Source organism: Eucalyptus grandis, chromosome 6 (genome assembly GCF_016545825.1).
Source record: "Eucalyptus grandis isolate ANBG69807.140 chromosome 6, ASM1654582v1, whole genome shotgun sequence".
Lineage (NCBI taxonomy): Eukaryota > Viridiplantae > Streptophyta > Magnoliopsida > Myrtales > Myrtaceae > Eucalyptus > Eucalyptus grandis.
This window is the reverse complement of record NC_052617.1, coordinates 40104526-40130855: the sequence shown is the minus strand read 5'-3', so window position 1 is coordinate 40130855 and position 26330 is coordinate 40104526. Positions and strand designations below refer to the sequence as shown.

The following is a 26330-nucleotide window of genomic DNA, read 5'->3' as shown; positions in this document are numbered from 1 at the left end:
ACACGTTTTTGTTCGAGAAATTGTTCCCAAGAACGGAAACATTTTTTTCTATTTCGTTCCTTTAACAATTTTTAAACGAAACGTTACCAAACGCGCCCTTAGTTGTAACTCTTAAATTCAGCTCAAAAGTTTATCACTTAATTATGAAGCTTCAGATAAGATAAATCCTATTCACTTCCATTCAAATTGCTAACTAGTATTTTGATTGGGTTAATCTGAAGAATGATCGTCATTTACATCTCTTCTATCTAGTTAATCGAGTAAATCTGTTGCAAATCAACTACGTTAAAAAATCTGGAATGGAGGTGAATGTTGTTTTGCGGAAGTATAAAAAAATGGATTTTTCTTTATGCTTTTTTACCTCAAACGCTCGATCATAAACTATACTCTCATTTCTTATCTCTCTCTTGACCGTTGTCAAATCTCCATTAGGTAGGAGCTATGTCATATCTATTCCATGTAAGATTTTGCTTACCGAATTAACTCACCATGCCAATTAAGGAGTTGCGAAAACCAAATTATATGGTAATTAACATCTCGAAATTAAATTGAAGGTGCCAGATTGAACAATCAATGCAAAGTTCTAGGGAGCACTCTGCTATCATTATCCCAAAAATCAACCACATACCAGTTCAGACTCAAGAGGCATCGCATGACAAGCCATGTCAGCATCCGGTGGGCAATTTAAGAGCTCAATGGATGGGTGCAAATGCGCTTTTTCCTAAAAGGAAGCGTAGTAAATGCAAGTTTGAATTTAGCACTCACGATAATAAATGCCAGAGTTGGTCCCTAAATGCGTAACGAAATCTGACTAGGATATAGCTTCCTTTTAAGGATAACAGAGTCAGATGGGGCTGAAATTCAATCCCGATTCATGTGGTTTCGTTTCTTTGGTAACAAGTGTCCTCTAAGTTAACCACCATTATTATGTAAAAACAGAGATATAGGTGGTTTTCCAATTGGAAAATCACGGTTTTCGCTATTACAGAGAGAAACAGAGACAGAGACACACAGAATCTTCTCGTCACTTGGCTCGGATTGTCGGTAAAATTGCCACTTCTCGCCCGCCAAAAGCAACTCCCTCCCTCCCGACGTTACAAAACAGCACGCGCACACACCCTCTCCCTCCCCCTCCATCTCCCTCGCTCTCGACGAAGATCAGTGGGGAAAATGAGACCCCGACGGAGGTCGCCAAAACGAAGGAATCCAGGCAAGTGATCGTCGTCCATCTTCATTCCGAGTCAAAATCATTTCTTTCTCGTGCTGTCGATTCCCATGTCGCACTTTGGTTTCTGGGTCGATCGCCTCTGCATATTCGAGTGCTCGTCTTGGTCGGTGGAAAGATCGTCGGGTTTTAAGAACCAAAATATCTGAAATATGGTGTCTGCTCTTCGTTGAACGGGAGTTGAAATGATGAGTGCGTTCGGTACTGCTAGGCATTAGGTTCTCAGTTGCCTGGGGTAGTTCAAGGAATGTTTTGGTTCAGTTTGGTGGTATTAGTTCAGTTGGCATCGCTTGGCATAGTTTCACTGGGTTCATCACAGATGATGGAGTGGGAGAAGCTTCTTGTGGTATCAATTTTGAGAATTGGTAGGATATCATGCAATTAAAGAAGTGGACAAAGAGTTTTGAGAAATCGGGCTTATTAAAGAACAGATATTAAACTGACAAAGCACCGAGTTGGATAATCCGAGTCTCTTAAGTAGAAATAGGGGAAAAACTAAGTGCCTTGTGGGAATGTCTTTCTTTGATCATGTTTTTCTCTTGTTGGCCACTGCTGTCGCCGCTAGTGTGACCTTCTACTGGTATTTGACCTGAGGATTTAGGCCGGAGATTAATCGCGATACCTGTGTTATTTATGCTGCATCTTCAGAGAGTCATGCTCGGCCTCAGGCATCACAGCAAGCAGCCGAAAGACCTCCAAGAATGGCCGGTCAACGTGGCTCGTCAAGGAAGAAGCGGACAGATGACTCTCTCAATCAATGTCCTGAATCTACTAGCCAGGTAAGCATACCTTTTGTACAGCACATTCAATGCTTTACACCCAATAGCTAATAGGAAGCTTTGGGGAATTCATAAAGCTGTTCAGTGTTCAGTTCGGGGGGTTAAATACTACCTGTGTTTCTTTTGACTCCTTGTGCTCGACAGCGAGAGCCTGAGGAGAAAAGAAATGATGAGCCAGGTGGTGAAAGTGGTCATGCAGACAGTGACCGGGAGGTAGAAGTTAATGAAAGAGGTTGCTCTCCTTCATTCTCCAGGGAAGACATGGATGGTTCTGACTGGGAAGATGGCTCGGCTCAAGTCATGGAATCCAGGGAAAGCTGTGTTAATGGGGTGACCATTGAATTTTCTCACTCTCCCGATTTGATTCGACGAAAGCTTCCTTGTCGAGCCTCTGCTGAAGAGAAGGTAGTCAAAGCCGGTTAGGTAGCGGTGGATATTATATGCTACAAACTGGTTTCTTTTTTGTGAAATTGTTACTTGTTCCATAATTTGAATATCTCTATGTGGCAGGTATCGGCTGAACTACAGCATAGAGTTCATTTACTTTGTTTGCTAGCACGTGGGAGGTTAATCGACAGAGCTTGTGATGATTCTCTCATTCAGGTTGTGTATCAGCACAGATTTTGCCCGGAATTTCCTTTGTGGATGTTTTGCTGTTTAAGTATGTATCAAGCATCGCAATGAAAAGATCATTGCAATCAAAGAAGTCTGTCAAAAATCCTAGCCATAGGATTTCCTTGACTGCCGTCATGCTTTATCTGACTCCTTTATATTTTGCAGACATCAGAGATTGATGCTGCTTTTGTTGTTTCTGCCTGTTTCTTTCTAAAGTTTTATTTTTATCTTTATATTTTTATGTGCAATAGTTATTAGACATCCCATCGCAGCGGTAGGAAGAATATTTTACTTGGATTTCGCTGCATGTGCATTGGCAATTATACAGGCGAAATATATACAGTATTGATTTGATGTAATAATAAAAGTTTGTAGATATTTATGAGGATCATTTTAAAAGTATATTCAAATATTCCTCTCTTATGTAACATTAGATGTTCACATGCTTCTGCTGTGTAAGAATTAATCTCTCAACCAAATAGGTGCAACTTTTGTTATGGTACCTCTTTACAAAGGAGAAAGAAGATGAAAACTAACACATATTGCTTGTGAATTAGGCAATTGTTAAATTATTGTATTCAAAGTCGGAATTGAGTTTTTTTTAATGAAAATCTGAGAGGGTTTAGTCAACAAAATTAAAAAGCATGGCAGAAGAAATTGAGCGAAGAGATAAATAAATAATGTCAGTTTTCAGTGACTGACCACAACAAAGAAATGCGACAACTTTCCTGTACATTCGAAACAGTATTCAATTAACACAATCAGCCATTTGCCCATGTTCTTTCATGTAGTCAATGTTATGTCAAGTGAGCATTGTTTCAGTAGAGATCAGGTCTAGAACAGGAAAAGATATAACTAGATGAACTTGCTGTGAAATGATGCGAACTTAAGATGGGTAAACAAAAAAAAAAGAAGGAAATTAAGAAGCATCTGATTATTCTAGGGATGTAGACCTGAAAATCACTTGGAATCATATGTTTTGCCACCCGGCAATGTGAAGAAACACGATATTGAAGCATGGTGAGGGAAAAAGAATGCAGAGACGCACCTGAAAGTAGCGTCCAGGATACTCACCCCAACCATGTGGTCAAGCTTTTCCAGCTTATGGGTTTAATGCACTGAGTATAGAGATTCTGTCCAGCTTTGGATGCAGATCTTTTAGTTGCTGGGTGCTATTTAAGATACAGTGTTTTCACCGTTATCAATATTAGGGAAGTTAAGCTGTACTTTGTATAGAGGCACTTCAATATGAGAGATCTAAAAGCTTAAGCTATTAGATGAGAGTCTGTTTTTGTATGTCAATACTTTAGCACTTCCTCTCACCTGTAGGCTAGGATTTGGCTTCACATTAAGTGTGGAAATTGATTATATTGGGAGACAAATAGAGGGCTTGGAGTGAGCTGAACGCTAGACCCCCTTGCTTGTTACTATCATCCAACCAAAAATTTCATGCTATTAGGTAGTAATACTCTGCATAAGGCCATTATAAGCCCCATACAAGTGACGTGGAAAAATTTTACAAATTCAGTTTCAATTTATGCTAGCTCAAACGTTAAAATTAGCAGGTGTTCTGATTTACTTACCCTTTGGTGTGAGAGTTTCCTCCCATTGAATACATTTACATTTGGTAGCGATGTTAGTGAAGAAACTCTTCGGAGTTCTCCCGAGTGCAGGATAACCATAAGGGCTTGCGAGTTTTTAGCTGGTCAGATGATTTTGACAAAACGATAAGAGGGCTTAAATGGTGGCTTTGTATTTTGTAGCAGTACTCCTAGGTTGTGAAAGAGGGAATTTGATTTGTGATTTGAAGTTTAACTATAAAATATGTTCAAATTGAGTGAATCTTTCTGTTGGTTTCATTTGCATTTTGGGCAAAAATTTCCATATGGAGTTTAACCATATAAAGTGATAGTTAGCCAATCTGATAAATGGTAATTTAGGCTCCTTGAGTCTGAAATTAACTTCGTTTTTTAACTTGTATTCTGTTGTTTTTTAATGGCTATAATTGATTTAGAACATTATGTTGATGGTAACATCGCTTGGATTTAAACTTATCAAGGGATGTCCTTTTTTAACCTTCAAAATATGGGAAGTATTTATGTATGATGTACTAGATGCGTGGAGAAGCAGAAGCATCGGGCATAACTATCCTCTCGGTGTTTTTGGGATCTTGTTAAGGCCACATCATTTACTTTCTACATTATCTTAATAATGTTTTCCAAATTGGAGAAGTAGCATATGGGTTATTTATATTCATGTGTCCTTAAGTTCAAAAAGTCGCAACTTGTTATAGTGTTACCTCTCAGATAACAATCTGATTTGTTGTCTTCTACTTTTAGTCATGAAAGTGGAACCAATTATCATCTGTTCTTCTTACCGCGGAAACTTGTTAATGTGGCAGGCTTCTTTACTTTCCCTTCTACCGAGAAACTTGATGGAGGACATACTAGACATCAAAAAAGTTACTAAGATGACTTTATCACGTCTTGTGTATTGGGTATGCTTCATTTATTATTCCTTTTTTTAATTTGAACTGGAGGTTCTTTACTGCACTTTATATTGGTTGTTGATTGTGTCTCTTCATTGCTATGAATCTTGCAGTTTCGTAGCTTCTTCAGAGTTAGGGAATCAATGAGCGCCGAGAAATCTTTTGATTCTGCTTTGGCACATGCTCTTGAAACTCAAGAAGGGACTTCGGAAGAGGTAGATTATTGATATCTTGACACTGGAAAATTTGAGATTCTTGATTCCCTGGCAATTCATGTGCTAATATCAATTGTGGTAGCATGGATGTGAAATGAGTTGCATGAAATTATTGCATACATATGGTTCATCTCCATGGGCTTGTGTGCATATGTTGGCATGTCCAAGTGCATGTGTGCTTTCTAAAGTGGATGGTGGCATTGCTAATATGCTGTTGTTCTGTTAGACATGTATTATAGGTGATCTAAACTTTTTACCGCGTTCACATGTCTTGAGAGTCAATTAATTGTTGCTCAAATTTGTTCACTTATATCATATTGGTAGTCACAGAATAGTTAAGACAAGGGACTCCTTTTGTTTTTGGAAATATCTGTGGCATTCATGACTTAACCTTTAGTGTAATCAGCTTTACAATTATGGACACCTTCAATGACATGCTCGCTGATTTCCGAATTAATTGAAGTGGTCTCTTATAGCACAAATTCAGAATAGTTTCCTTGTTCTGACTTTCGTTTTTTGCAGATTGCTGCATTATCTGTTGCATTGTTTAGAGCTCTGAAATTTACAGCCCGGTATGGTTTGCAGTATCTCCTATCCTCTTTTGTAGCACGTTTTCAATCTTTTGAGTAAATCATTGAAGAGCACCGAGAGGGGGCCTGCCATTTGCAGCCTATAATTCAGAATGACGTTAACTTTTGGAATTAATTAAGAAATCATTGCCTTAACCATTGCTTTTCAAATTTTATTTATGCGGTACCCATATGTGCCTTGGTTGTGGTAATTTCTCCTGGTCTAGGAACATAAAACATTAGAAGCATGTTATACCATAGTAAATATATTTTGAGCAGTGATGAGTGTGGCAGGGGTGATTGAACTTCATACCAGCTGAATGTTCTGGTTGAATAATGAATTATCTATTTATGCATGACATATCAAAGGCAACTGAAAGTGGAAATTAGATCATATCTCATAGTCACGGGTGAATGAGGTCAACCCTTGTCCAAACCCCTTTTTGTAGTGATAAAAGATCATATTGTATAATTCAATAGAAAATAAGATATTGATGATGTGACAGATGTTGGGTTGGTGCTTATCCCAAAGGCTAATTGTTTTCATGGCTGAGTACTTTGAAGCGATTGATTTCGAAGTTCTATAACATTACCACATGAAATTGGAGTCCTCAGGATCCATTTTAATAGTAAAGTTGACACAATATTAGAAAACTGTTAGATTGTGCATTTGTGGCCATCGAATGGATTCCGATGGTGGAGTTGTGTGCTCTTACTCTGCAAGAAGAATGTTAAAGTTACCCGGAAATTGCTATATATGATACTGTTTCTTCAGAAATGTTATAATATTTTCACCCATAATAGCCCTTCTATGTTGAGAAAAACAACTACTACAAATCCGGGGTCTTTCCTTTCTTGCTTGATTGTGTTCCATTCCTTTGGTTGACTTATACTTAACCAAAATTATATTCAATTGTGGACAACTATAAATTGCTTGGAATTGTTTTCTCAGGTTTGTTTCTGTATTGGATGTCATCTCTCTAAAACCCGAACGTACTGAATCCGATGCTCCTGAAAAGGTTCAAAAAGTCAATAAGGGAATGTTTGACTCTCCAACTCCTATGATTGCTAAGCCTAATCAAGTTTCTACATCTTCTGTTGGATCGGTTTTATCCAAGGAGGAAAGAGTTGACTCTGGAATTTGTGATGATCTTTCACATCAAAGTAAACAGATATTTAATGAGTCAGAACTTTAATTCACCAACCATTTTGTCGTATCCTGTAATAATGTAAAGTTGATTTGTTAGCTTGCACGGAGATAGCCAAAACAAGTGATGCGAAAACTTCTGCGGGATCCAAAAGTAAAGCCGAAGTCGAGTTTGAGATGCAGTTAGAAATGGCTCTCTTAGCAACGGCTTTCGAAGTTCATCAGAATAATGCTGAGCCAGGGGTTGGTGACACATCCATGCTGCTGAAAAGATTGAAAAGACTTCGTGGTGAAGAAGGTCCAGCTTCATCCCAGGAATCGCCAGCTTCATCCCAGGTAATTTCAACAGCAGTTGGAGCAAGCAAAGTTGGTTGTCCTCTCTATTGGGCCGAGGTCTATTGCAGTAGGGAGAAGTCAACCGGAAAATGGATGCATATTGATGCTGTCAACAATTTTATCGATGGGGAGCATAAAGTAGAAGCAGTTGCCTCTGCATGCAAGAAATCTTTGAGATATGTAGTTGCTTTTGCTGGTAATGGGGCGAAAGATGTAACTCGCAGGTGCTTTTCTCTGCTATATTATCTTTAGACTGTCCTCTTTTTTGAATTTGTCTGCTCATGTATTCTAGATAAAGATCAAGATACCGAAAGGGACATATAGAGGGAAACATTTATTTCTTTTTCTACCTGCACATGGATGTCCCCAATTGTCATGCTTTTAATTGCACTCTCAGCGTCTCAGTTTCTTCATACACTGTTCAATCAGCATATTCTTAAAGTGAACCATTAGCTGTCTGGTGATGATACGTTCGATAATTGCCCCATGGTCTTAACACTGTAATCAAATTCTATCGTTGCTGTTGCTACGTAACAATTAGAACCCTCACATATCTGGTGTTTGATTAATGTACGAACAAATCACATGAAACTTCTGATCTGCACTTTCATGTTAGGCGACAGACTAAGATGTACGTAATGGAAATGCACCACGCCTCATTTGCTATCTTTCAATGCATGTTTTGTGATGGAGTTGATTTGTTATTTCAATGCCCTCAGAGTAATTGAGAACAAGCAGTTATGATGAATGGTATTTGTTTCTATAAAGGTATTGTCTGAGATGGCATAGGATAGCATCACAACGCGTGGATTCAGTTTGGTGGAATGCAGTGTTGGCACCACTAAGGGACTTGGAGTCAGGGGCTACCGAAGGTATCATCCATTTGAAGGTCAACTTTTGTTTTAGAAATGGGTGGGCCTATAAATGCATTGAGTCTGGTCATTTCACGTGCGATCTTGTAGGAGATATATACTTGCCTGAAGAGGCAGCAGAATCTCGTGCAATCTTGGATTTACCTCCAAATCCACATAGGAAAGTGGAGTTAAGAGCAACTAGAGGTATTGTCCATCCCCCTAACTCAACTTTGTTCTTGAAATGGGTGGGAGTTTGACCAGACCTTGAGTCTAGTTACTTCCTCTACTATTTGTAGGATATACCCATTCGCCTGCAAAGGCAGTCTCAGGTTTGTCTGAGCATGATTGGGAGAGAATGGATCAAGAATGTCCTCAAGAAAGTTCTGTTGTATTGACGAGAAGCTCTCTTGAGGATAAGGAGTTGGAGACCAGGGCATTAAGTGAGCCTCTTCCAACCAATCAACAGGTACATAATGATTCCATATTTTGATTTGCACAATATTAAGTTATTATTGAAACCCGCCAATCTGAGAAAATTTTTTAACATTTTTTCCTTGTTGCTTTTCTATTTCTGTTTTTTTTTTTTTCTCATCTTTTCTCGGGGCAGGGTGGGATTGTTATATGAGATCATGTCTTCAATTCATTGAAAAGCTTATTCCATTAAAGATGCGAAACTTTCTTTTCTTGAAGGACGGATCTAAAAAATCTTGGATGATATTAAAAATATTATTTCCAATTTAATGAATTCTTTTCTGATGGAAGATGTGTTTTCATTCGCAGGCTTATAGAAACCATCAGCTATACGCTATTGAAAGATGGCTCACTAAGTATCAAATAATTTATCCAAAGGAGCCACTTTTGGGATTCTGTTCTGGTTTTCCTGTTTATCCTCGGGCTTCTGTGCAAGCACTCAAGACCAAAGAAAAGTGGCTGCGTGAAGGCTTACAAATCAAGGATGATGAGCTGCCTACAAAGGTTTGCATAATGTCCTGTCATTGACTGCAATATGCGAAACAAGGTTGCGGCTTATCTGGATGATTTATATCTTGTGTAGGTGTTGAAGCGATCTAGAAAGGTTGGCAGAGGGAAAAATCAAGAGTCTGATGAATTTTTAGAAGATGATTCTGAAGGAAACATAAACCTATATGGAAAATGGCAAACTGAACCTTTGCAACTCCCTGCTGCGGTAAATGGGATTGTTCCTAAGGTGAGTTGGTATTGCATGAGCAATTGGTTGACTTGTGATGCACCAAATTGCGAAGTTCACCACATTTGCATAATGGAAGAAAGCTTGTGCCTGCATTTGCTTTGATTCTGTAAGCAAACATCGGAGTCTGCTCGTAATCTGCTATGAATTTGTTTTTTTCCCCCTGCATGAATCTCTTATGTTGTTGCTTGAAAGCATTTTTTTTTTTTTAACATGGTGGATGGAAAAAGAAAGAGGAAGAAGTATACCTACTTATGAAAGAACCTCATCGCTTGATCTTCATTGATGTATCCATTTCTTCTAACTTTGTTTTAACTCATCCTTTAAAAGGAAGGGTTGCAGACAAAGTTAGTGTAAAAATCAAATGGTAGTGCCTTTCATTTTGTCATGCCATCTGAGTTACCTAAATGTTGACATTCAAAAGGAGAGATGTCTTTCTACTACATCTTTGTTGATGGTTGATTGTTATTGATTATTATGAGGCAGTTGGGGTTATCTTTTGCTCTGCAAGCTTTCATACACTGCTTGGTTCTGTTAATTTAGTAAAGGAAAGCATAGTAGTACACATGTGTGCATGCACTGACCTGTGCATGTACAAGAACGTGTATGTGCAGTTAAATCATGTTTGGTGCTCGCCTTTTCTCTGATCTAAGTTTTTAGCTTTTGTGGGAAATTGCACACATAAATATATGAAAGAAAAGGAAAATGGCTTTGGGTTTTGTTTTTTGGGTGGGTTGGGAGGATAGTGCCTAGGAACAGCATAGGCATATTTTCAGAATGGCATTAGAAGATTACAGTGAAGGAAGGAGTGGCTTCCCTCATAAGCACTTCCTATAATCAGTTTGGTTTTAGAGTTCTTAAGTTATTTGTCACCCTCAATATCATCTTTTGTTTCTTTCATTACCACTAGAGTGTTTGGTTTTTAAACCAGTGTAGAGAATTAGACATAACAAGTTGATGTTTTCCTGACTGACTGAGCTCTGTGTGTCTGACTTGTAGAATGAGCGGGGCCAAGTGGATGTCTGGTCTGACAAATGCCTCCCACCGGGGACTGTGCACTTGAGGCTGCCGAGGATATTTGCTGTGGCGAAGAGGTTAGAAATTGATTATGCACCGGCTATGGTTGGCTTTGAATTCAGGAATGGGCGAGCAGTGCCCATTTTTGAGGGAATTGTGGTGTGTTCTGAGTTCAAGGATGTAATATTGGAGGTAACATTACTTTTCATTTGTACATTGTAAGTAACATTTTGAGAATTTGCTGTTTAAAATAAATTACTTTTAGTTCTCCCATTGTTTATATCCTCATTTTCGTTGTATCCATTGTTTGGTCTTTATCGTCAGAGTAATATTGCACTTTTGCCATTCCCTTCAGACCTCCATATTCGGTTTTCGTTTTATTCTTTTTCCCCAGTGGGTTTTTTTTTTTTTTTGGGGGGGGGGGTGTTTTCTATAATGATGCAATTACAATATTTTAACCTATTAGTCTGCCAATGTGAAAATTTCTGCCATCTGCATCTAGCATTGACCTTTAATGAAAAGGAGAAGCATAAATTATACTTGCGATGTGACTGGGTGTTGGTAATGCAGCAGTTATTCTATATGTACATTGTAAATAACCTTTTGAGAATTCGGGTGTTGGTGATGCTTTATGACGCTTTATGAAAGAATTCAAATTTAGAGGCAAAATAAGGTAAGTTATGCATAACTTTAAAAACTAACTTGTGGGAACGGTCTTCATCTCTGGGGGCCAGAGAGATGTGTGCAAACAGATATAGATTGTGCGAGAGTATTGTTATGTATATTTCTCATCTGATGCTTATCATTGACTATTGTCAGCATTGATGAGTTCTCTGTCTCCTAAAATACTAGATGATGGAAAGAGCCATCTAAAAGAGCTTGTGGTTTTGTTTCGTAGGCATATGCAGAAGGTGAGGAGAGAAGAAGGGCTGAAGAAAGGAAAAGGAATGAAGCAGAAGCTGCTTCTCGGTGGTATCAGCTTCTCTCATCCGTTATAACTCGGCAAAGGTTGAACAACCGCTATGGCGAGGATGGTTTGACGTCAATGCAGTCCAGTGTCTCTGCAAAGACAAAGGAAGAGTCAAGTACTCAAGTTTTCAGGAACATGACGGAGACTTCTGGGTCGAGCAACCAAATACATCTGTCAATGCTTCGCCAGTGGTACAAACAGGAGACCATGAGCATGTATTCTTGAAAGAAGACCAAAGCTTTGACGAGGAAAGCTCGCTGAGGACCAAACGATGCCGGTGTGGGTTCTCGGTTCAGGTGGAGGAACTGTAATATCATCAAGTTTTTGTTGTGAATGGTCGGGGTCTTTAGTTTCATACAACTTGACATGCGAGTGATTATAGGAAAATTTTCTTCTATTTTCTGCACCTAAAGGGAGGCTCTTGGTGCATAATATCGATACATTGCTGCTTGGAGATTTTGGTAGAAAGATATGATTTTCCAGCAGATGCCCTCAATCGGCAATTCTAGCTCCATTCGGGGAGGTTCATTGAATTTTCGATTACGCACATCTTTTTTCTTTTATCTACTGAGATTACTTACACTCTTATAGATATTGACGCTGGCATGACTTTTAGTCAGGGAAATATCATGACATGCAGAAAATTGTCCCAAGAAAATATCCGCATTACTCAAATTCTCTCCTAGGATTAACGTCAAGTTTTATTTATAGTGGATCCGAATCTCACCGTATAGGTTCATAGAATTATAATATTTATGAAACAATATTTGAGTATATGCAATATTTCGATCACATAACAATGATATGAATCAATAAAATGCATGGAAACATAAAATAAGAATGTAAGTTAATTTCTTGACAGCTTTTTCATTTTGACGAAGTTTCATTTTGTGCCATTGATTTGGTTTGGAAAAGGCTAACAAAATATTTTTGTAGAATATTCTTGAGAGGAAAAGAGCATCTATTCTCTCCTCCTTTAGCTACTCCCTAGTTTTAGAGAGTTAGAAACTTAGAGGTGATATTTTCGGGAACATCTTCCGATTCCATAGATTTCTAACTTCCTTTCTCATTGAATCCTCTCTTTCTTTTTTATAAACTTTCAGTGTATATTTTTGTTTTGGCAAGAGTGGATGATATCCCATCATTTATGACAATGAATCATGAAGAGAATTAGTGGACATCCTGCTAAAATATGCAATCGTAATATTTCTTCCTTCAAGATTGCATATAGAGAATTCCTAGATTTTTACTTTAGAATAAGAACATTCACATTTTCCTTCATTTTCTTGCGAATATTCCCTTGCCAACAGTTGGTTGTTAATTCACTTTTTACATATCGATGTTTTAAGTTAATTATTTTCCCAACACTGTTGATCTTATTAATACAATTAGAATTTTATCACCAAAATATGCATAAGAATTAAAGATTTGCTAAAGTCAAAATGAAAAACATATTACTAGTTAAAAGTCACACGTGAATGTGTCATGTGACTCAACTTCGCACAAGCTTTACCCACTTCTAATATATTGATTAGAGATTTTCTATGCATAATAATTAGAAATTTACACCAGTGAATATATAAGAATAAATCTGCGTAAAGCTTGCAAGCCTGTCACGTGACTCAATCTCGCGGACATTTTATGTGAATTAGCTTCAGCCTTCAATTTAACAGGAGAAAAAAAAAACTTCAGCCTTCAATGTCTGCCGACATACTTATATTTGTTCTGTATCTGTTTTGTCCTTGTATTTGTAATAATTATTCTTCGCACGTCGAGCCAAAAAACTTTTTTCTAAAATTCTTGTCCCAGTTCTATTCATACTTATATGGATCAAGTTGAACTAGAAGTATAGAACTTAAAAAGAAAAAAAGTTGGACTAGAAGCATTTGGTTTTATTAGCTGGCCCTTGCATCTCTCACTCTTACATGTGCCCAGGAAGACTTTTATACACGTCTTGACGCAACTGAAGCTCATTATCAAACAAGCAATTTTTTATTTTTTTTTTCGCATACTGAAAATCGAATGAGAATAGGAGCTATCCTCAGACTTGCTCTTAACATCGTCCGTGAAAATGTTCTCTCTCTTGCCTTGAACAAACAGAGATTGCATAGCACACTATGTTGGATCTATATTTTGAGGTCCATAGACAATGTCCCAGCACTACCATATGGTACTGAAGTTATTGCAAACAGGAAAAGAAAAGAACTTCATTCCAGGGTTAACTGAAAAGACTGGCTTAATCCAGAATTACACATCAAATCACCAACCTATCCCGGCTAAATGCAGCCCCAACATATTCAATAAAAGTGTCTGGGGGATCTTCACACCGAACAGTAGTACCCAAAGATTCAACTAGCAAACTTACGTATATCCTATAATTAATTTGAATTTGCCGCGACTATGGTGGATCAAGGCCCAAATTAGGCACTGAGAATCGCGCATTATTGACTGTGTAGTAGCTAGTCGTCACGACAAAGCTAAACAAACTCGGCTGCACCGAGTTTCAGGGGCATTTGGGGCCTCCTTCCTTGGTCTTCCAGTTGTTGTAGCAAGGGCAGACTTGTTTGTTGCCATAAGTTCCAGGAGGCACGCACAGGCATTTCGCGCAGCACTTTTGGCAAAAGAACATGCACGGCTTCTTGTGCGACGTCGCCGAGCACCGGAACTTGCATTTGTTGGGGCAATCTACAACGTCGTAAAGTCAGGTTTTTGCATTGCAAGCTACATTACTTCGCAGAAAGTCGTACAGTAAAGATCAGGCAGATCTCGTGACTCGAAAGCACTATTTAGTTACCTGAAGGCCGGAGCTTGCCGTGAACCTGTCGTCCCCGCAAGTCAAAAACAAAACAAGAACTCAGTTCATGTCCTTAATAAAGCAATACCCATTTGAACAAAGAAGAGAATGGAACGAATCAAGGGAAGCATGCATCACCTCAGCCACATTGGAGAGCGCGATCAAGAGGAGAAGGGAGAGCACCAAGAAGGGAGTGTACGGACGTCCCGCCATTGTCCTCGCCTCTTTCTTCTCTCTATTTTCTATACCCACTGCGAAACTTGTTTCCAAAGCGGTGAGGAGTTTTGTACGTCAATGGAGGGAGATGGAGGGTGACTTATATAGAGCAAGATGAGTGGCCGAAGAATGATTCCGGGGATTGCAAAAGAAGATCGACAATGATGAAGTACAGTGCATGAGTTAGAAATTGCGTGGGTTGAGGCGTGAAATCAGGGGGGGCACGGAAGGGAAATCCCCCCATATGGAAATCCCCATAAAAAGCGGGCGGAGAAAGCGCCGTGTCTATTGCACTCGTCAATCTTTCTATATCTATACAAGTGTTCTTGGTCAAGATATCGTATGTCCTTTTGTTCTACCACTATTTACATCGTGGTTTGTGGGCGTAGGGGAGGGGTGATGATCTAATGTGAAGATTGCTATTTCCATGAATGGAAAAGCTAGAGAGCAATGAGCTAGAGTTGTCTCGAATTCACCCTAATTTCCAAATGGGTATTTGTTTGTTTGCTATAGTGTAGGGGTTTGGAATCTCACTCTTCCTATGTAGATCCTGCGTGCGTAGGTCTTTTGTGAACTCCCTTTGGACCTAAAAAGTGATTCTAATGAAAATCGGCGGGTCGGTTGAGTTGTGTGCATAGCAAAGAGTGGACCCCTTTAGCCTACGTGATTTACGTGAGAAAGCTAGTACAGACCTCTTGCCCTTGCGCTATTCAAGCCTGTCCTCTGGGATCTTTCTAGAGGTAGATATTTGGAGCCGACTGTTGACCAAAAAAATAAATAATAATAATACTAAAACTCCATTATTGCTGTCAATTGTTCAATCACGGGTTCTATATCAATTGAATTGAAGTAATGAGCCGGCCTTTACTTGAAAAAGTAGATTGGGGATAAATGCCATCAATGCGTGCCAATTTGACCTTTTATGGGCCATAGTGTTATTTAAATGTTAGATAGTTTTCAGCTTGCCGAATTGTCCTTTCTTTTCTCTTTTAGCTTTTTGAATATAAAAATTGAAAGAGGTTGCATCTTTAATTAAAGAAAAAGTTAGCAAAGATCTGCGGCCATGATGCTTGGCTTTCTGGTATGAAGTAGTGTACGGGTGTAGTACGGCGTCCGGAACAGAACATGTAATAACGTGCCAACTTGTAGTATTCTGTTCATTCTAGTAGTTGCAATTGGCTAACTATTATAATCCTTATAGCAAACAATGCTTTTGTTTGGGTTTTCTAGGCACATGCACGATAGTTGGCGTCCTCAAGTAGTATAAACACCACGTTCTGGATGCCTTGCTACGGAAACTATAGAATGACACCTTAGACGATCGATCGAATCTCTGTTTTTTTTTTTTTTTTTTTTTTTTTTTTTTCTTTTTCGTAAGTTTCACGTGCATAGCATTGACAAGTTCAAATATGTGTCATGCCCCTGAACTGTTCCATTTAATACCGTCTTATACACGAGAAGTCGAGAACTACTGCTCGAATCAGAACAACTCGTTACAAATCAGAACAACTTGTTACTAAGGCATTGAATTTGTGGTTGGTCAGTGAAGCACCGCTCGATCTAGATCCAGCACGCATCAGATTCCTTGGGAGGAAAATTCGCGTCCAGGTTTCGTAACTCACCGCTTTCGTGCAGAAGAGACTTCAAGGACGAGCTGAAAGATTAGTTGGCGATTCTTTATTTTTTATTTATTTTTTATTTATTTTTTTCTGTTCATCCCATTAGAACCTAAAGTCACATTCCAATGTGAACACACCGACAAAAAACGCGAGAAAGAAAATTTGAACAAGTGAAAAAGTGGGTCGAAGGGGAAAATGACCCTTTTGCTACTGAATTCACCAGGGTAATAAACATCAAGAAGCAGGGCTTGGCCATTGAGGCCCTCGCTATATAAAGAAACATGCAATTGCAGACTGTCGCCGCCGACTCTTGCGACGCCTGCACAAAGATCATTGTTACAGGTAAGAACCAAAATCCAATGAGAAATAACCTTTGCCAACCACTTTCATTCTCCTTCCTCTGTGCCAATTCAATTAAAACTCAAAACCCCAATGTAATGAGCAAAGCACCATAAATTAGTCACCGCTTATTGTGAATCTACCACAAAACTAGAAGAACTTAGGCAACCAAAATCCATAAAAACTCTATAAAAGGGGTCGGCCAACAAAATCTGGCCACTGTGACTAGTTCAACTTTGCCTTGGACCCAACAAAGATCTCATAATATTCGAGAGAACTCATCCTCAGCCCATTGTTTCATGGGCAACTTCGCAATGATCTATGCCTCGTAACTCTACCGTTATAGTTGTTGAAACTGTCCTCCAACCAATAGCCAGTCTGTGTGGGAGTTAGAAGTTCTGGGGGAGGTTTAATTTCTCGAGCAGTTTGTTCAAGTCCCAATCCCAAGATTGCAAATTCGGGAACATGACTGCAGCAAAGATGGCCAGGATTGCAAGGAACATCAGAATCTTCAAGCATCCGGGGCCCTTCGACAACTGCCCCAGCATGCTTTTGCAGTACTTGTCAGCATCTTTGAGTAATGCATGGTGAGAAGCATCATCTTCCTTTGCCAAAGCTTTCTCATTCTGTGAGCACAACACAAACACAGCAAATTGATAAGGACTGCCCACTCTTACTTTACAAGTTTGTTCACGGATTTTACTTAGCTAAATGCACGCAGCATCTGAAAAAAGGTATTCAATGTGGGATGTCTAGACTAAAGCCGGAAAATTAGGGGAATAATCAGGCGTTAGATGAAGAATGGAGAAGGAAAATATCACCTTCTGCTTGAAAAGCTTTAAAGTTTCTCTCAAAGGATCAAGATTAGGTTGCTTAGATGAGTGGATTCTCCAGTCATCAGACAACTTCTTCAAAATAAGGACACTTGCGTCCAGATTATCCAGATAAAGCTTGTCCTGTTTCCACACGATTATTTTGTCAAAATTTCAATGTGTGAGAAAAAGAAATATGAACTTCACCAAACAAAGAAACAAAACGCTTACCCAGTGCTTGTAACATTCACTATTTTGACTCAAACACCAAATGAAAATGTTACTAGCTTCATTGGATAAATCAGGGATTCCTGCGCATATATCATATATTAATCCATGCAGATAATATTTGACCCAAAAAGAGAACAGAAAGTCAATACAATGATTGATATTGCACTTCCACAAAAGAAGAGTTGAGGGAGGGAGCAATGGACATCTTTCCATTACCTTCTCCAGCAGCTTTGATTGCATAATTTGAGATCTGCAGGGCTATCTGCTTCAATGCTTTGCTTCCAGAGGAGCCAGCAAGGGCAACCTCTTTTAAAGTCGGATAAATTGACTCAAACCTCTCAGTTGCCTACCAGCAGACCAATCCAAAACGGTTCAACAACCAAAGGAAAAAACAAATCCATTTCACTACATAACCAAAGATGACAACCCAATAGCTAAAGTGAATTTACAACCTTTACACGAGTTGAAGGTGCCGGGAAAGTAACTTTCATCAATTGATCAAGAGATGCTGGTGGTATTAAGCGTTCGCCTTTCCTGACTGCGCCATTTAAGATAATCGGCCGGGCTTTTGGGGAGGACAAGATTCTGATAAAAGAGGTGAATAGAAAATAGATGAGGATGAGAACATTGCTTAGAATATATGAAGAAAACTAAAGCTGCAGGTTTTACAACCTTTCAACTAGCTGTAAAATCAAGTCTCTGGACTGCGGATTGCAAGATTTGCCACATAGCAGGGGCAGGAGAAGATGAACCCACATGTACAAGCCCACAACCAAGTCTCCTTGGGAGGCCTAAGAATGAAAGTTAAAGCATTGAAACATGAAAACCCACAGCGCTATCGGAGAAATAATCAATCAAAAATCAGAAATTACCATTCACCAAAAAAAATAAAAAAAATCAGAAATTACCTGAAGAATCACCCAAACAATGACCGGAAGCTTATCTTGACCCACATATTTAGGATTTTCCTTCAATGCAGACAGCAAACTAATCAATGCATCAGGTTTTCGCCTCACCGCCATTGCCAAGACAGCAAATATGGCGACCTGCAATTCCAACATTCAGCTGATCAAGCAATACTTAGAATAATAATCAGAAATACAGAGACACAAATACCTCACGCGAGATGAAGTCGAAGAGCTTAACTCATTAACTACTAACAACACCCAAAGTTAAAGAATAAATTATTGAAGAAAGTTACAAATAAAATTATCTACAACAACAAAGTATAATGTATAGTAACTTTGGTTTATAAGGAAATGCAAACATCTCTTCCCTTCCTATGTGCCAGTAGGAGACCCCATATCCATGTAATCAAGAAACCAACTATATCTCCACAGATGCACCTAAGCCTCATTTGTAGAGGGTAAAGTTTCCCTCCACTAAAGTTGCTTACTGATAATGACAGCCCAAAAAGAACCTGATACAATCTCCAGAAAGGTCAATAGGAGAGGCCAAACAAGGCTTTCAATTTAGTTTCCTTGATTATCGGGGTCCAGTATAACAAAAACAAAGGACAGAAAAAGCCAGCTCAGTGAAATTAATAGTGCATCACTAGCTTACTTAACCAAGTATCCAGGCAAATGAAGGAATGAGAAATATGAAGTATATGTTAAGTTTATGCTATTCAAAATAAAGTCACTTTGATAAACTAGGAGCTATGGCTCTTATGAGGCTTTAAACTCACAAACAGTTGAAAAGGCAATATTAATATTCTATAAACAAATTGGGCAATATGAGCCATCAAAAGATTGAAAGGTAGAGCTATTTGTGTACATATGTACTGCAAAGCTGTGCATAAAAAGTTTGTGTTAACTGTATACAAATCTTATTCAGGTGCCTCAAAGTTTGTGCTAGCAATATACAAGTTCACTTCAGATTACAATTTGAATCTTTGATGATCTAAAGATTTAAGTTCTGAAAAGTCAAAATTAGGATGTACAGAGTAGTCAAAACTATAAAATACTACAGGACACAGAATGTAAAATTTTCCATTGTAGCAAATGCTATCAGATAGTGATCTGAGGTGGCCACTTATGCGTCCCCTGGGCTATCTTGGGTTATAAGAGGATCTAATGAACAGGAATTATGGGCTTGGTAGGTCTTCTTTTTCCTCATGTTAAGAGAAGGAGGATTTCTTCAACACCTCTTGCTGTTTTTGGGTTGATTTGGAAAGAGTGGAATAAGAGTGCTTTCTTCTGAGGGGAGACGCCAATTTTTGTAATTAATGAAACTTGGTTGAAAGACTTTTGGAGCAGTGAAAAGTTACGTCTGAATTTAAATGTTTTAATCAACATAACAGGTGATCTGTCTTGTAACTGAGTTCTTATGGTTCTGAGATCTTTTTGTATATGGGTTTGCACCCACTTGTTGCAGTATAGTAATCTTTTCTTTTACCTATCAAAATAAAATAAAATAAAAAAATCTCAAAGTTCACTTGAGATTAACAAAGCAACGGTTAATGGTTTTGATGCAAGAGAGGTAGAACAAGGAAGAAGAGACATTGCTGGAGATATTAATAGCCCAAAAGGTAACAGTTCCACATCTCTGGTGTACCATGGGAAAAAAAAGTATAATATTCTACAAATAAGGTCCTTGATCTAACTCTGCAGTCTATGGGAAAGGAGTAAAGTCATCGTAGAATGAAAGGCCTGGCATATTATGCACAAGATTCACTGACTTCCTAATTCAATCATATTCCTCACAAAATTTTCTTATCTAGTTCGTCACAATTTTCTTTTTCTAGTGCGCGTTCCTCATGGACATACAGAAGTTAGTCTTTTCATGGTCATTGAGACCTGACCAAGGATTTCGAGCCTGAAAAAAGACTGCCTCAGCCAAACAGGACAATCTTGCACAATGAAATCATATAGATCCAATCTTATTCATCCACAGCACATTTAGACTCCAACAGAAGATCATCTTAATCCTTCACCGACCAATTGATGGTATAATTGCATCTCATGCAACCAAATTCTACCTGGCATGGTACATACATGGAAGCAAACAAATGCCAAAAGGAGAACACAGTTACCTTCACCGACCCCTGTGCCTGGGATGTGCTTATATATTAAATTACTCCAGCAAGTAATTGGCCTTTAACGGTTGACCCATTGTTTTCCCTTGAAATATTAAGTCTCATTGTTCCAAAAAATCTTAAAACACATCTCTCAACGAAGCTCCATAAAATTACTTTAAAGCATGGTCAGAATCAGAATCGTACCTGAGACTTAGATGGTGCTGGCTGAACCACCTTTTTGGATCCCTTAACAGCTCCAAGATGACTAGTCAGATCAGTGACAATGCTATCAAGCAACCATAATACAAACGAACCAAGTGCTTCAGGGGTTTTCTGGCTGAGCCAATCAACCGATGTCTTATAGACATCTTCTGAGATATGAGCCAGAGGGATCTGATAGAAAGTGAATTTATGATATGTCAAGTCCTCAAAATATCAAATACATGAAACAACAAAAGCATGCCTTTCCATCTTGATGCAATCAAACAGAAAATACATTAAAGAAAAAATCATCAAGAAATCAGGCGCGCTTGCAAAAATAATATGCTTTTCAAATATGCAGACTGGAGCTATTAATTTGACATGCGACTAATGCAATATCGTTCCAAGAATAAAATGGACAAGTTTCCAGGAGAAAAGCATCTCAAAGGTAATGATTCCAGGAGCAAACATTCAAGAGTCAAGATAGAGGGGCCAATTTGAGAAAACACTTACAATCGACATCAAAGCCACCAGGGACATTTAAAAATGATTCCTTGAACAACTATTGGCTCAGGAGGGGTCCAAATTCAAACCATCAGTAGACACATTATAGACAAGATCTTCCAAAGAAGCACATCCTTATCTATCTCCTGGGTAAATTCTACCAACAGCAAGATTTAATACTCACATCAACCAATTTTGCCACAGGAGACTCCTTGAATATCTTCAGCCAAGGGAATTGTGCAGAGCCCACTGAGGCAAACGCACGACCAAAGTAATCGGCAAACCGCATCAGTTGTATATCCTGCTGCGATTCATACGATGCCTGCGCACAAACAAATGGCAGCGCCAAAAACCAAAGATCGCATCGTTATTTCACAGATTCAAAACCTTAACAACAGATCAGAGATAAACAAAGGAAACCCAATCGCAGTTTTGTCACGAGATCACCGACCGTTATGTCAGCGAGGAATACATTGAGATGCCCGGCGTCGATCTTCGCAGCCGCCTCAGCCACTGTGACCTTGGGCTTCTTCGGCTTCTTCGGCTTCACCTTCTTCGCCTCGACGCCGCCGTTCTCGACCGCGCCGGCGCCCTCCGCGTCGCTATCGTCCTCATCGTCGGAGAGCCGCTTCGATCCGCCGCCGCCGGCGCCCGCCGCGGCGGCGGCGGCGGCGGCCTCCTGGGCCTCGAGGACCCGCCGGCGCCGCTCCTCGGCATGCAGCTCGATCGATCGGAAGACGTCGGCGTCGCCGTTGGGGCGGGCGTCGTGGCCGGGCCTGCCCGGCTGGGGTTTCGCGGCGGCCTTCCGGTGGCGCTTGGGGTAGACGACGGTCTGCCAACCGTGGCTTTCGTCCTTCTCCTTGTGGCTCGAGCCCCGATTGGCGACCTGGCTCCCCAACTCCTCCTGCTGCTCCCTCAGAATCTGGTGTATCAGGGCTGAATTCTCGTCCATTGCCGCTGCCGCCGCCGCCGCCGCCGCCGCCGTCGGAAATCGCTCAATCCGGTGAGAAATCAAAAAGCCCCCTTTTCCCCCACACTCCTTCTCTCTCTCTCGATCTCGATCTCGAAAAGCGCGATTCGACGTCGAACCTTCAACAGCGATTGCGAGAGGAACCTGCGGAGAGCGCGATCGCACAGCGAGCTAGAGAGAGAGAGCGAGCTACGAAAGAGACGACGACGACGACGAAGCACTCTCTTCTCTCTCCTCTATTTATAGTTTGGAGGACACGTGGCGTGGTGATGGCATGTGAGTAGACGGTTTTGGGCCTCCCCGTTGGAGGGAATGACGAGTGGGTGCCATTATCGTCAGTAGAAGTCCGGATTAGGATTTGGATTAAGGATTCGGATTCGAACTTAAAACAATTTAATTTTTGGAATCGAGATCCATGTCATTGGGGGGAAAAACAAAGCACCACTTCATCACCCTTTTTTGCTCTTTCCAAAAGTAACCTTATATAAAATAATACCAAAAAAAAAAAAAATTAGAAATTTCCATACATGTCATCGAGGATGTGCGAACTGTGAAATATATGTTGTGAGCATTGCATGAGTAGGAGCGCGTAATAAAATCAGTACAATTAAATATTAGGTTTGGAAAATTATTAGAAAGGGCAGAAAAAAAGAAGGAAAAAAAAACAGTGAATATTCACCATTCAGTCAAAGTTGGGTTGGGGGGGATAGATATAAACAATTGGGTCAGCTGGAAATGACTGGTTTGTGAAGGGCTGGGTGAAAACGTAATTTCGTCTCGGGAATTCGTCTGCTTTCGAGATTGAGATCCCATCCAAATTTCGGAGATTCTAAAGATGTCTCCTTGATTGACTTAAGAGGGAAACTCAAGCTGTCTCATTAAAGGAGCTTACCAATTCGTGCGTACATGGGACGAGGGTACAGGCCGACTGGCCTGCCCTGCATATATGAAGGGGGAGAGAGGGGGTAGATCTAGCCCTCTTCCCATCCCACGGAATGACCCTTCCCAACCCCTTTCTTTATGGTAAGATGGGATGTGGAACTCATGTGAAAAAATATCGAGTGGATCGAACCCCAGCACTTCTAGCATATGAAGGTCGTGCTGTATTGTTAATGCGATATAGGAGATCGGAATTGATCGGAAAGGAAATAAGATGAACCTTAGGTAGTGTGATCTAAGGTGGAAGCTTAAAAGGGAGGTAAGTATGGTCATTTGATGCATAAAAAAAAAAAAAAAACAAATTCAAAGTATCATTTAATAAGATTATTGAAAAATATCTATATTAGCACTTATCATACCATGTAGATAATCGACATCTATTTTCAGTTGAAAGCAATGCAAAACATTAAAAATTTATGACTGAATTTGTGTAAGTGACAATAAATTCAGGATTTTTTTGATAATTTTTTCGAGGAACGTTTGTCATGATCTTTTGGGACAATGACTTGTCCCTTAATTATCGTTGATTTTATTCACTAGTCCCCATGGACCCCTCCTCTTGACTTTTGGCCAATCATTTTAGTCGATTCGTTCAGCAAGGTCAAAGTCAAATATAGTATCCTCTCCCATCCCAAACCGATTGAATTTCTAGAATCACATATTGAATTTGGCGAAACTCACCTAGGGTTTACCCAATTTCATGCCCAGAGCTAGACCGGGTCCATTACAGCTACTGGTTTTATTGCACACGTCTGTATGGCCCCACGTGGGACCTACAAAAATGATCGGGGCTGTGTGCAATTAATTAATCCGGTAGGCCTGGGCCCGGGAAGAATATCCCACTTTTTTTAACCTTTGATGTACCCTTTCATGAATGGTTGTCCAACCATTGCTATGTAAGTGTAACAAAATAAATAACCCTGAGATAGATTGTTCTTTTTAAGGTAAGGATATCGCAAGTAACCGACTTTATCCGCCTTGCAATGAGCATCTAAATTTTCTAATTTTGTTCTATTGAGTACTCAATCTTTTCTATATTTTACTTGATGTGAGGCTTTGTTAAAGTTATGGATAGAAAAAAAAAAAATACCCACATATACACTACAGTTGTTAAATAGCCATTAATTGTGCACATTGTTGTTTGATGTGTCCTATTGAGAGATGTCACATTAGTAGAGACATATTGAATGGCTAAAATCATCTAAGTCAATGGTCTCCCTTGCTTCTCATCTTCCTATATCTAAATGAAGGTAGCATAATTTTTGTCAAGTAAGCAAGCCACTTCAGCAATTGTGCTGAACTTTTATTTAGTAGGCAAGTTATGGCAGCACAATCACATGATATGGTAATTGGAAAAAGTGTTAGAAAAATCTTAAGGCTGTATTTGGCAGTCACGATATAATTCAGGATAAGATATAATTTATTTTATTCTGTGTTTGGTCTTTTGATAAAACAGAATAAAATTGGATATAAGGAGGATATAAACAGGATAAATTTATCTTATAGGGGATGCGGGATAAATATGGATAGGTTTCTAATATTCATAATAGAAAAGTTATTTTTCTCAAATGATGAACTCTTTAAATAAAATATATTAAAATTATATCTCATTATAAATAATATTTGAATTATAATATGAGAAATTCAAAATAACAAAAAATAAAAATTTAGTTATTTTAATTTAATCTTATTTTATTTATATATTTGAATTTAATTATATTTTATAAAATAATTTCAATATATAAAAATATATTTATATTTATATTTATTACATATTTTTGGTATTTTACTATTTTAGGTATATTAGTATAGTTTACTATTTAATAAAATTTTATTAAAGAATAATGGGGGAAGAAATTAATTAATAAAAGAGAGGAAAATATAATAAAAAAGCAAATAAAATAAAGCAAGTAATAGTGTTGTGAGAGATTTTTACTATCTCCATTTGTAAAAAAATTTGTTCATTTTTATTAATATATCGTTTATTCCAAATATTGTGCATGATGTGAATATATCGAATTTATTATTTCAATCACCAAATAGTGGACGAGATATATCAAAATCCATTGTATTTCATATCTTATTATATCCACTCTTATTCAGTTAAAAATTCGGGCGATCAAACGTAGCATAAACTTACTGAATTGGTATCAATTTAGTCTTAAATCTTTTAAAGGTGCTAATTTAGACATAAACCTTTTGACATGGTGCTAATTCAAACCTTTAGGGTGACCATCACCCGTGGCCGGTGGCTAGTTACTGACAAGAGGAAGAAGAAATGAGAGAAAAAAAAATTATTGGAAATTTTCTAAGTTAACACTTGTGGTGTTATATAAGTCGGTCAATGTCCACATTAGCAATACCCCGCCAAAATTAACCAGAATGACTGAAATGACACTAGGTCAAAATATTTATGATTAAATTGACACTAGATCAAAAAGTTTAAGACTAAATAGGTACAATTAAAATGCTTATGACTAAATGGGCACAAATGCAATAAGTTTAGGATTTTTCTAACACTTTTCCCCATGACAATTTATTTAGCGGGTGTCTCACATTGACCCAAATCTAAGTAATCGAGGTACTTGATTGAACAAAATCAAGGTTTGGTATTCGATCATAAAATGAACAAAAATTCAAATAATTGCGATTTCGTTATCCCTCTTAGTAGTGACCAAGCCAATTGATTGAGAAACAGTATCTCCAGAAATGTATCTTGGGAAATTGTCCTGGAAGTGAAGCGCCCCCCGTTTAGAGCCATAAGCTTAGGTTTCATGTACCGTGTACCCTCACGATTCCTTGTCATCAACTCCTTAGAATGTAGTGATTGGCTTAGATAGATGATCGGATGACCACGGCCGAGAACACTTATGCCACGATGAATAAAGGGTATTTTTGTGTTTGTCCCTCGAAGAAATCGATCAGTTTATAAAGAGCTTAAAAAAGGTCCTCTGAAATTGTACCAAGAAATTGAAAGACTAGTCGATCGAGTCGATTTCCACGTCTTTTGTTTTCACAGCTGTTAAATCACGGTCAGTCAGATGTAGATTGATGTCTCGTGATCTCAAGATTTGTGAATGTAAATCGAATCGAGGATGTCCGGATTCAGGAAAAAGACGGATACTGGTACTGATTCGGTGCGAGGGATGAAGTCAAGAGAGCATCTCACTTTCACCACTAACGTAACGTCACTCAGTGCATCACATGATGCCATCAGCTGACCATCTGCGACGAATACCTTCTCTGCATGACTAACACTTCGCA

General features: G+C 38.9%; 3 protein-coding genes across 3 annotated transcripts; 1 reads left to right on the top strand and 2 right to left on the bottom strand.

Moving 5' to 3' along the window:
• Positions 1-973: 973 nt before the first annotated feature.
• LOC104449714 (DNA repair protein RAD4) lies at positions 974-11955 on the top strand. The gene is given in 17 exon segments (XM_010063955.3): positions 974-1210; positions 1874-2004; positions 2149-2409; positions 2515-2607; positions 5021-5116; positions 5221-5322; positions 5845-5894; positions 6844-7055; positions 7139-7598; positions 8143-8246; positions 8337-8432; positions 8525-8694; positions 9009-9203; positions 9283-9435; positions 10435-10644; positions 11351-11624; positions 11627-11955. Coding segments are annotated over 17 exon segments (2754 nt in total). The 5' UTR covers positions 974-1170; the 3' UTR covers positions 11734-11955.
• Positions 11956-13601: 1646 nt separating this feature from the next.
• Positions 13602-14710, bottom strand: LOC104449713 (protein RSI-1). Its single transcript, XM_010063954.3, has 3 exons — positions 14355-14710; positions 14217-14241; positions 13602-14107 (listed from the first exon to the last, which is right to left on the bottom strand). The coding sequence occupies exons 1-3, from the start codon at positions 14427-14429 to the stop codon at positions 13926-13928; spliced, it is 282 nt and encodes a 93-aa protein (XP_010062256.2). The 5' UTR covers positions 14430-14710; the 3' UTR covers positions 13602-13925.
• Positions 14711-16411: 1701 nt separating this feature from the next.
• LOC104449712 lies at positions 16412-22347 on the bottom strand. The gene is made up of 10 exons (XM_039315513.1): positions 21609-22347; positions 21342-21479; positions 20657-20845; positions 18342-18479; positions 18106-18224; positions 17886-18018; positions 17650-17779; positions 17434-17513; positions 17212-17346; positions 16412-17016 (listed from the first exon to the last, which is right to left on the bottom strand). Exons 1-10 carry the CDS (start codon positions 22107-22109, stop codon positions 16780-16782), a joined length of 1800 nt encoding a protein of 599 aa, XP_039171447.1. The 5' UTR covers positions 22110-22347; the 3' UTR covers positions 16412-16779.
• Positions 22348-26330: the final 3983 nt, after the last annotated feature.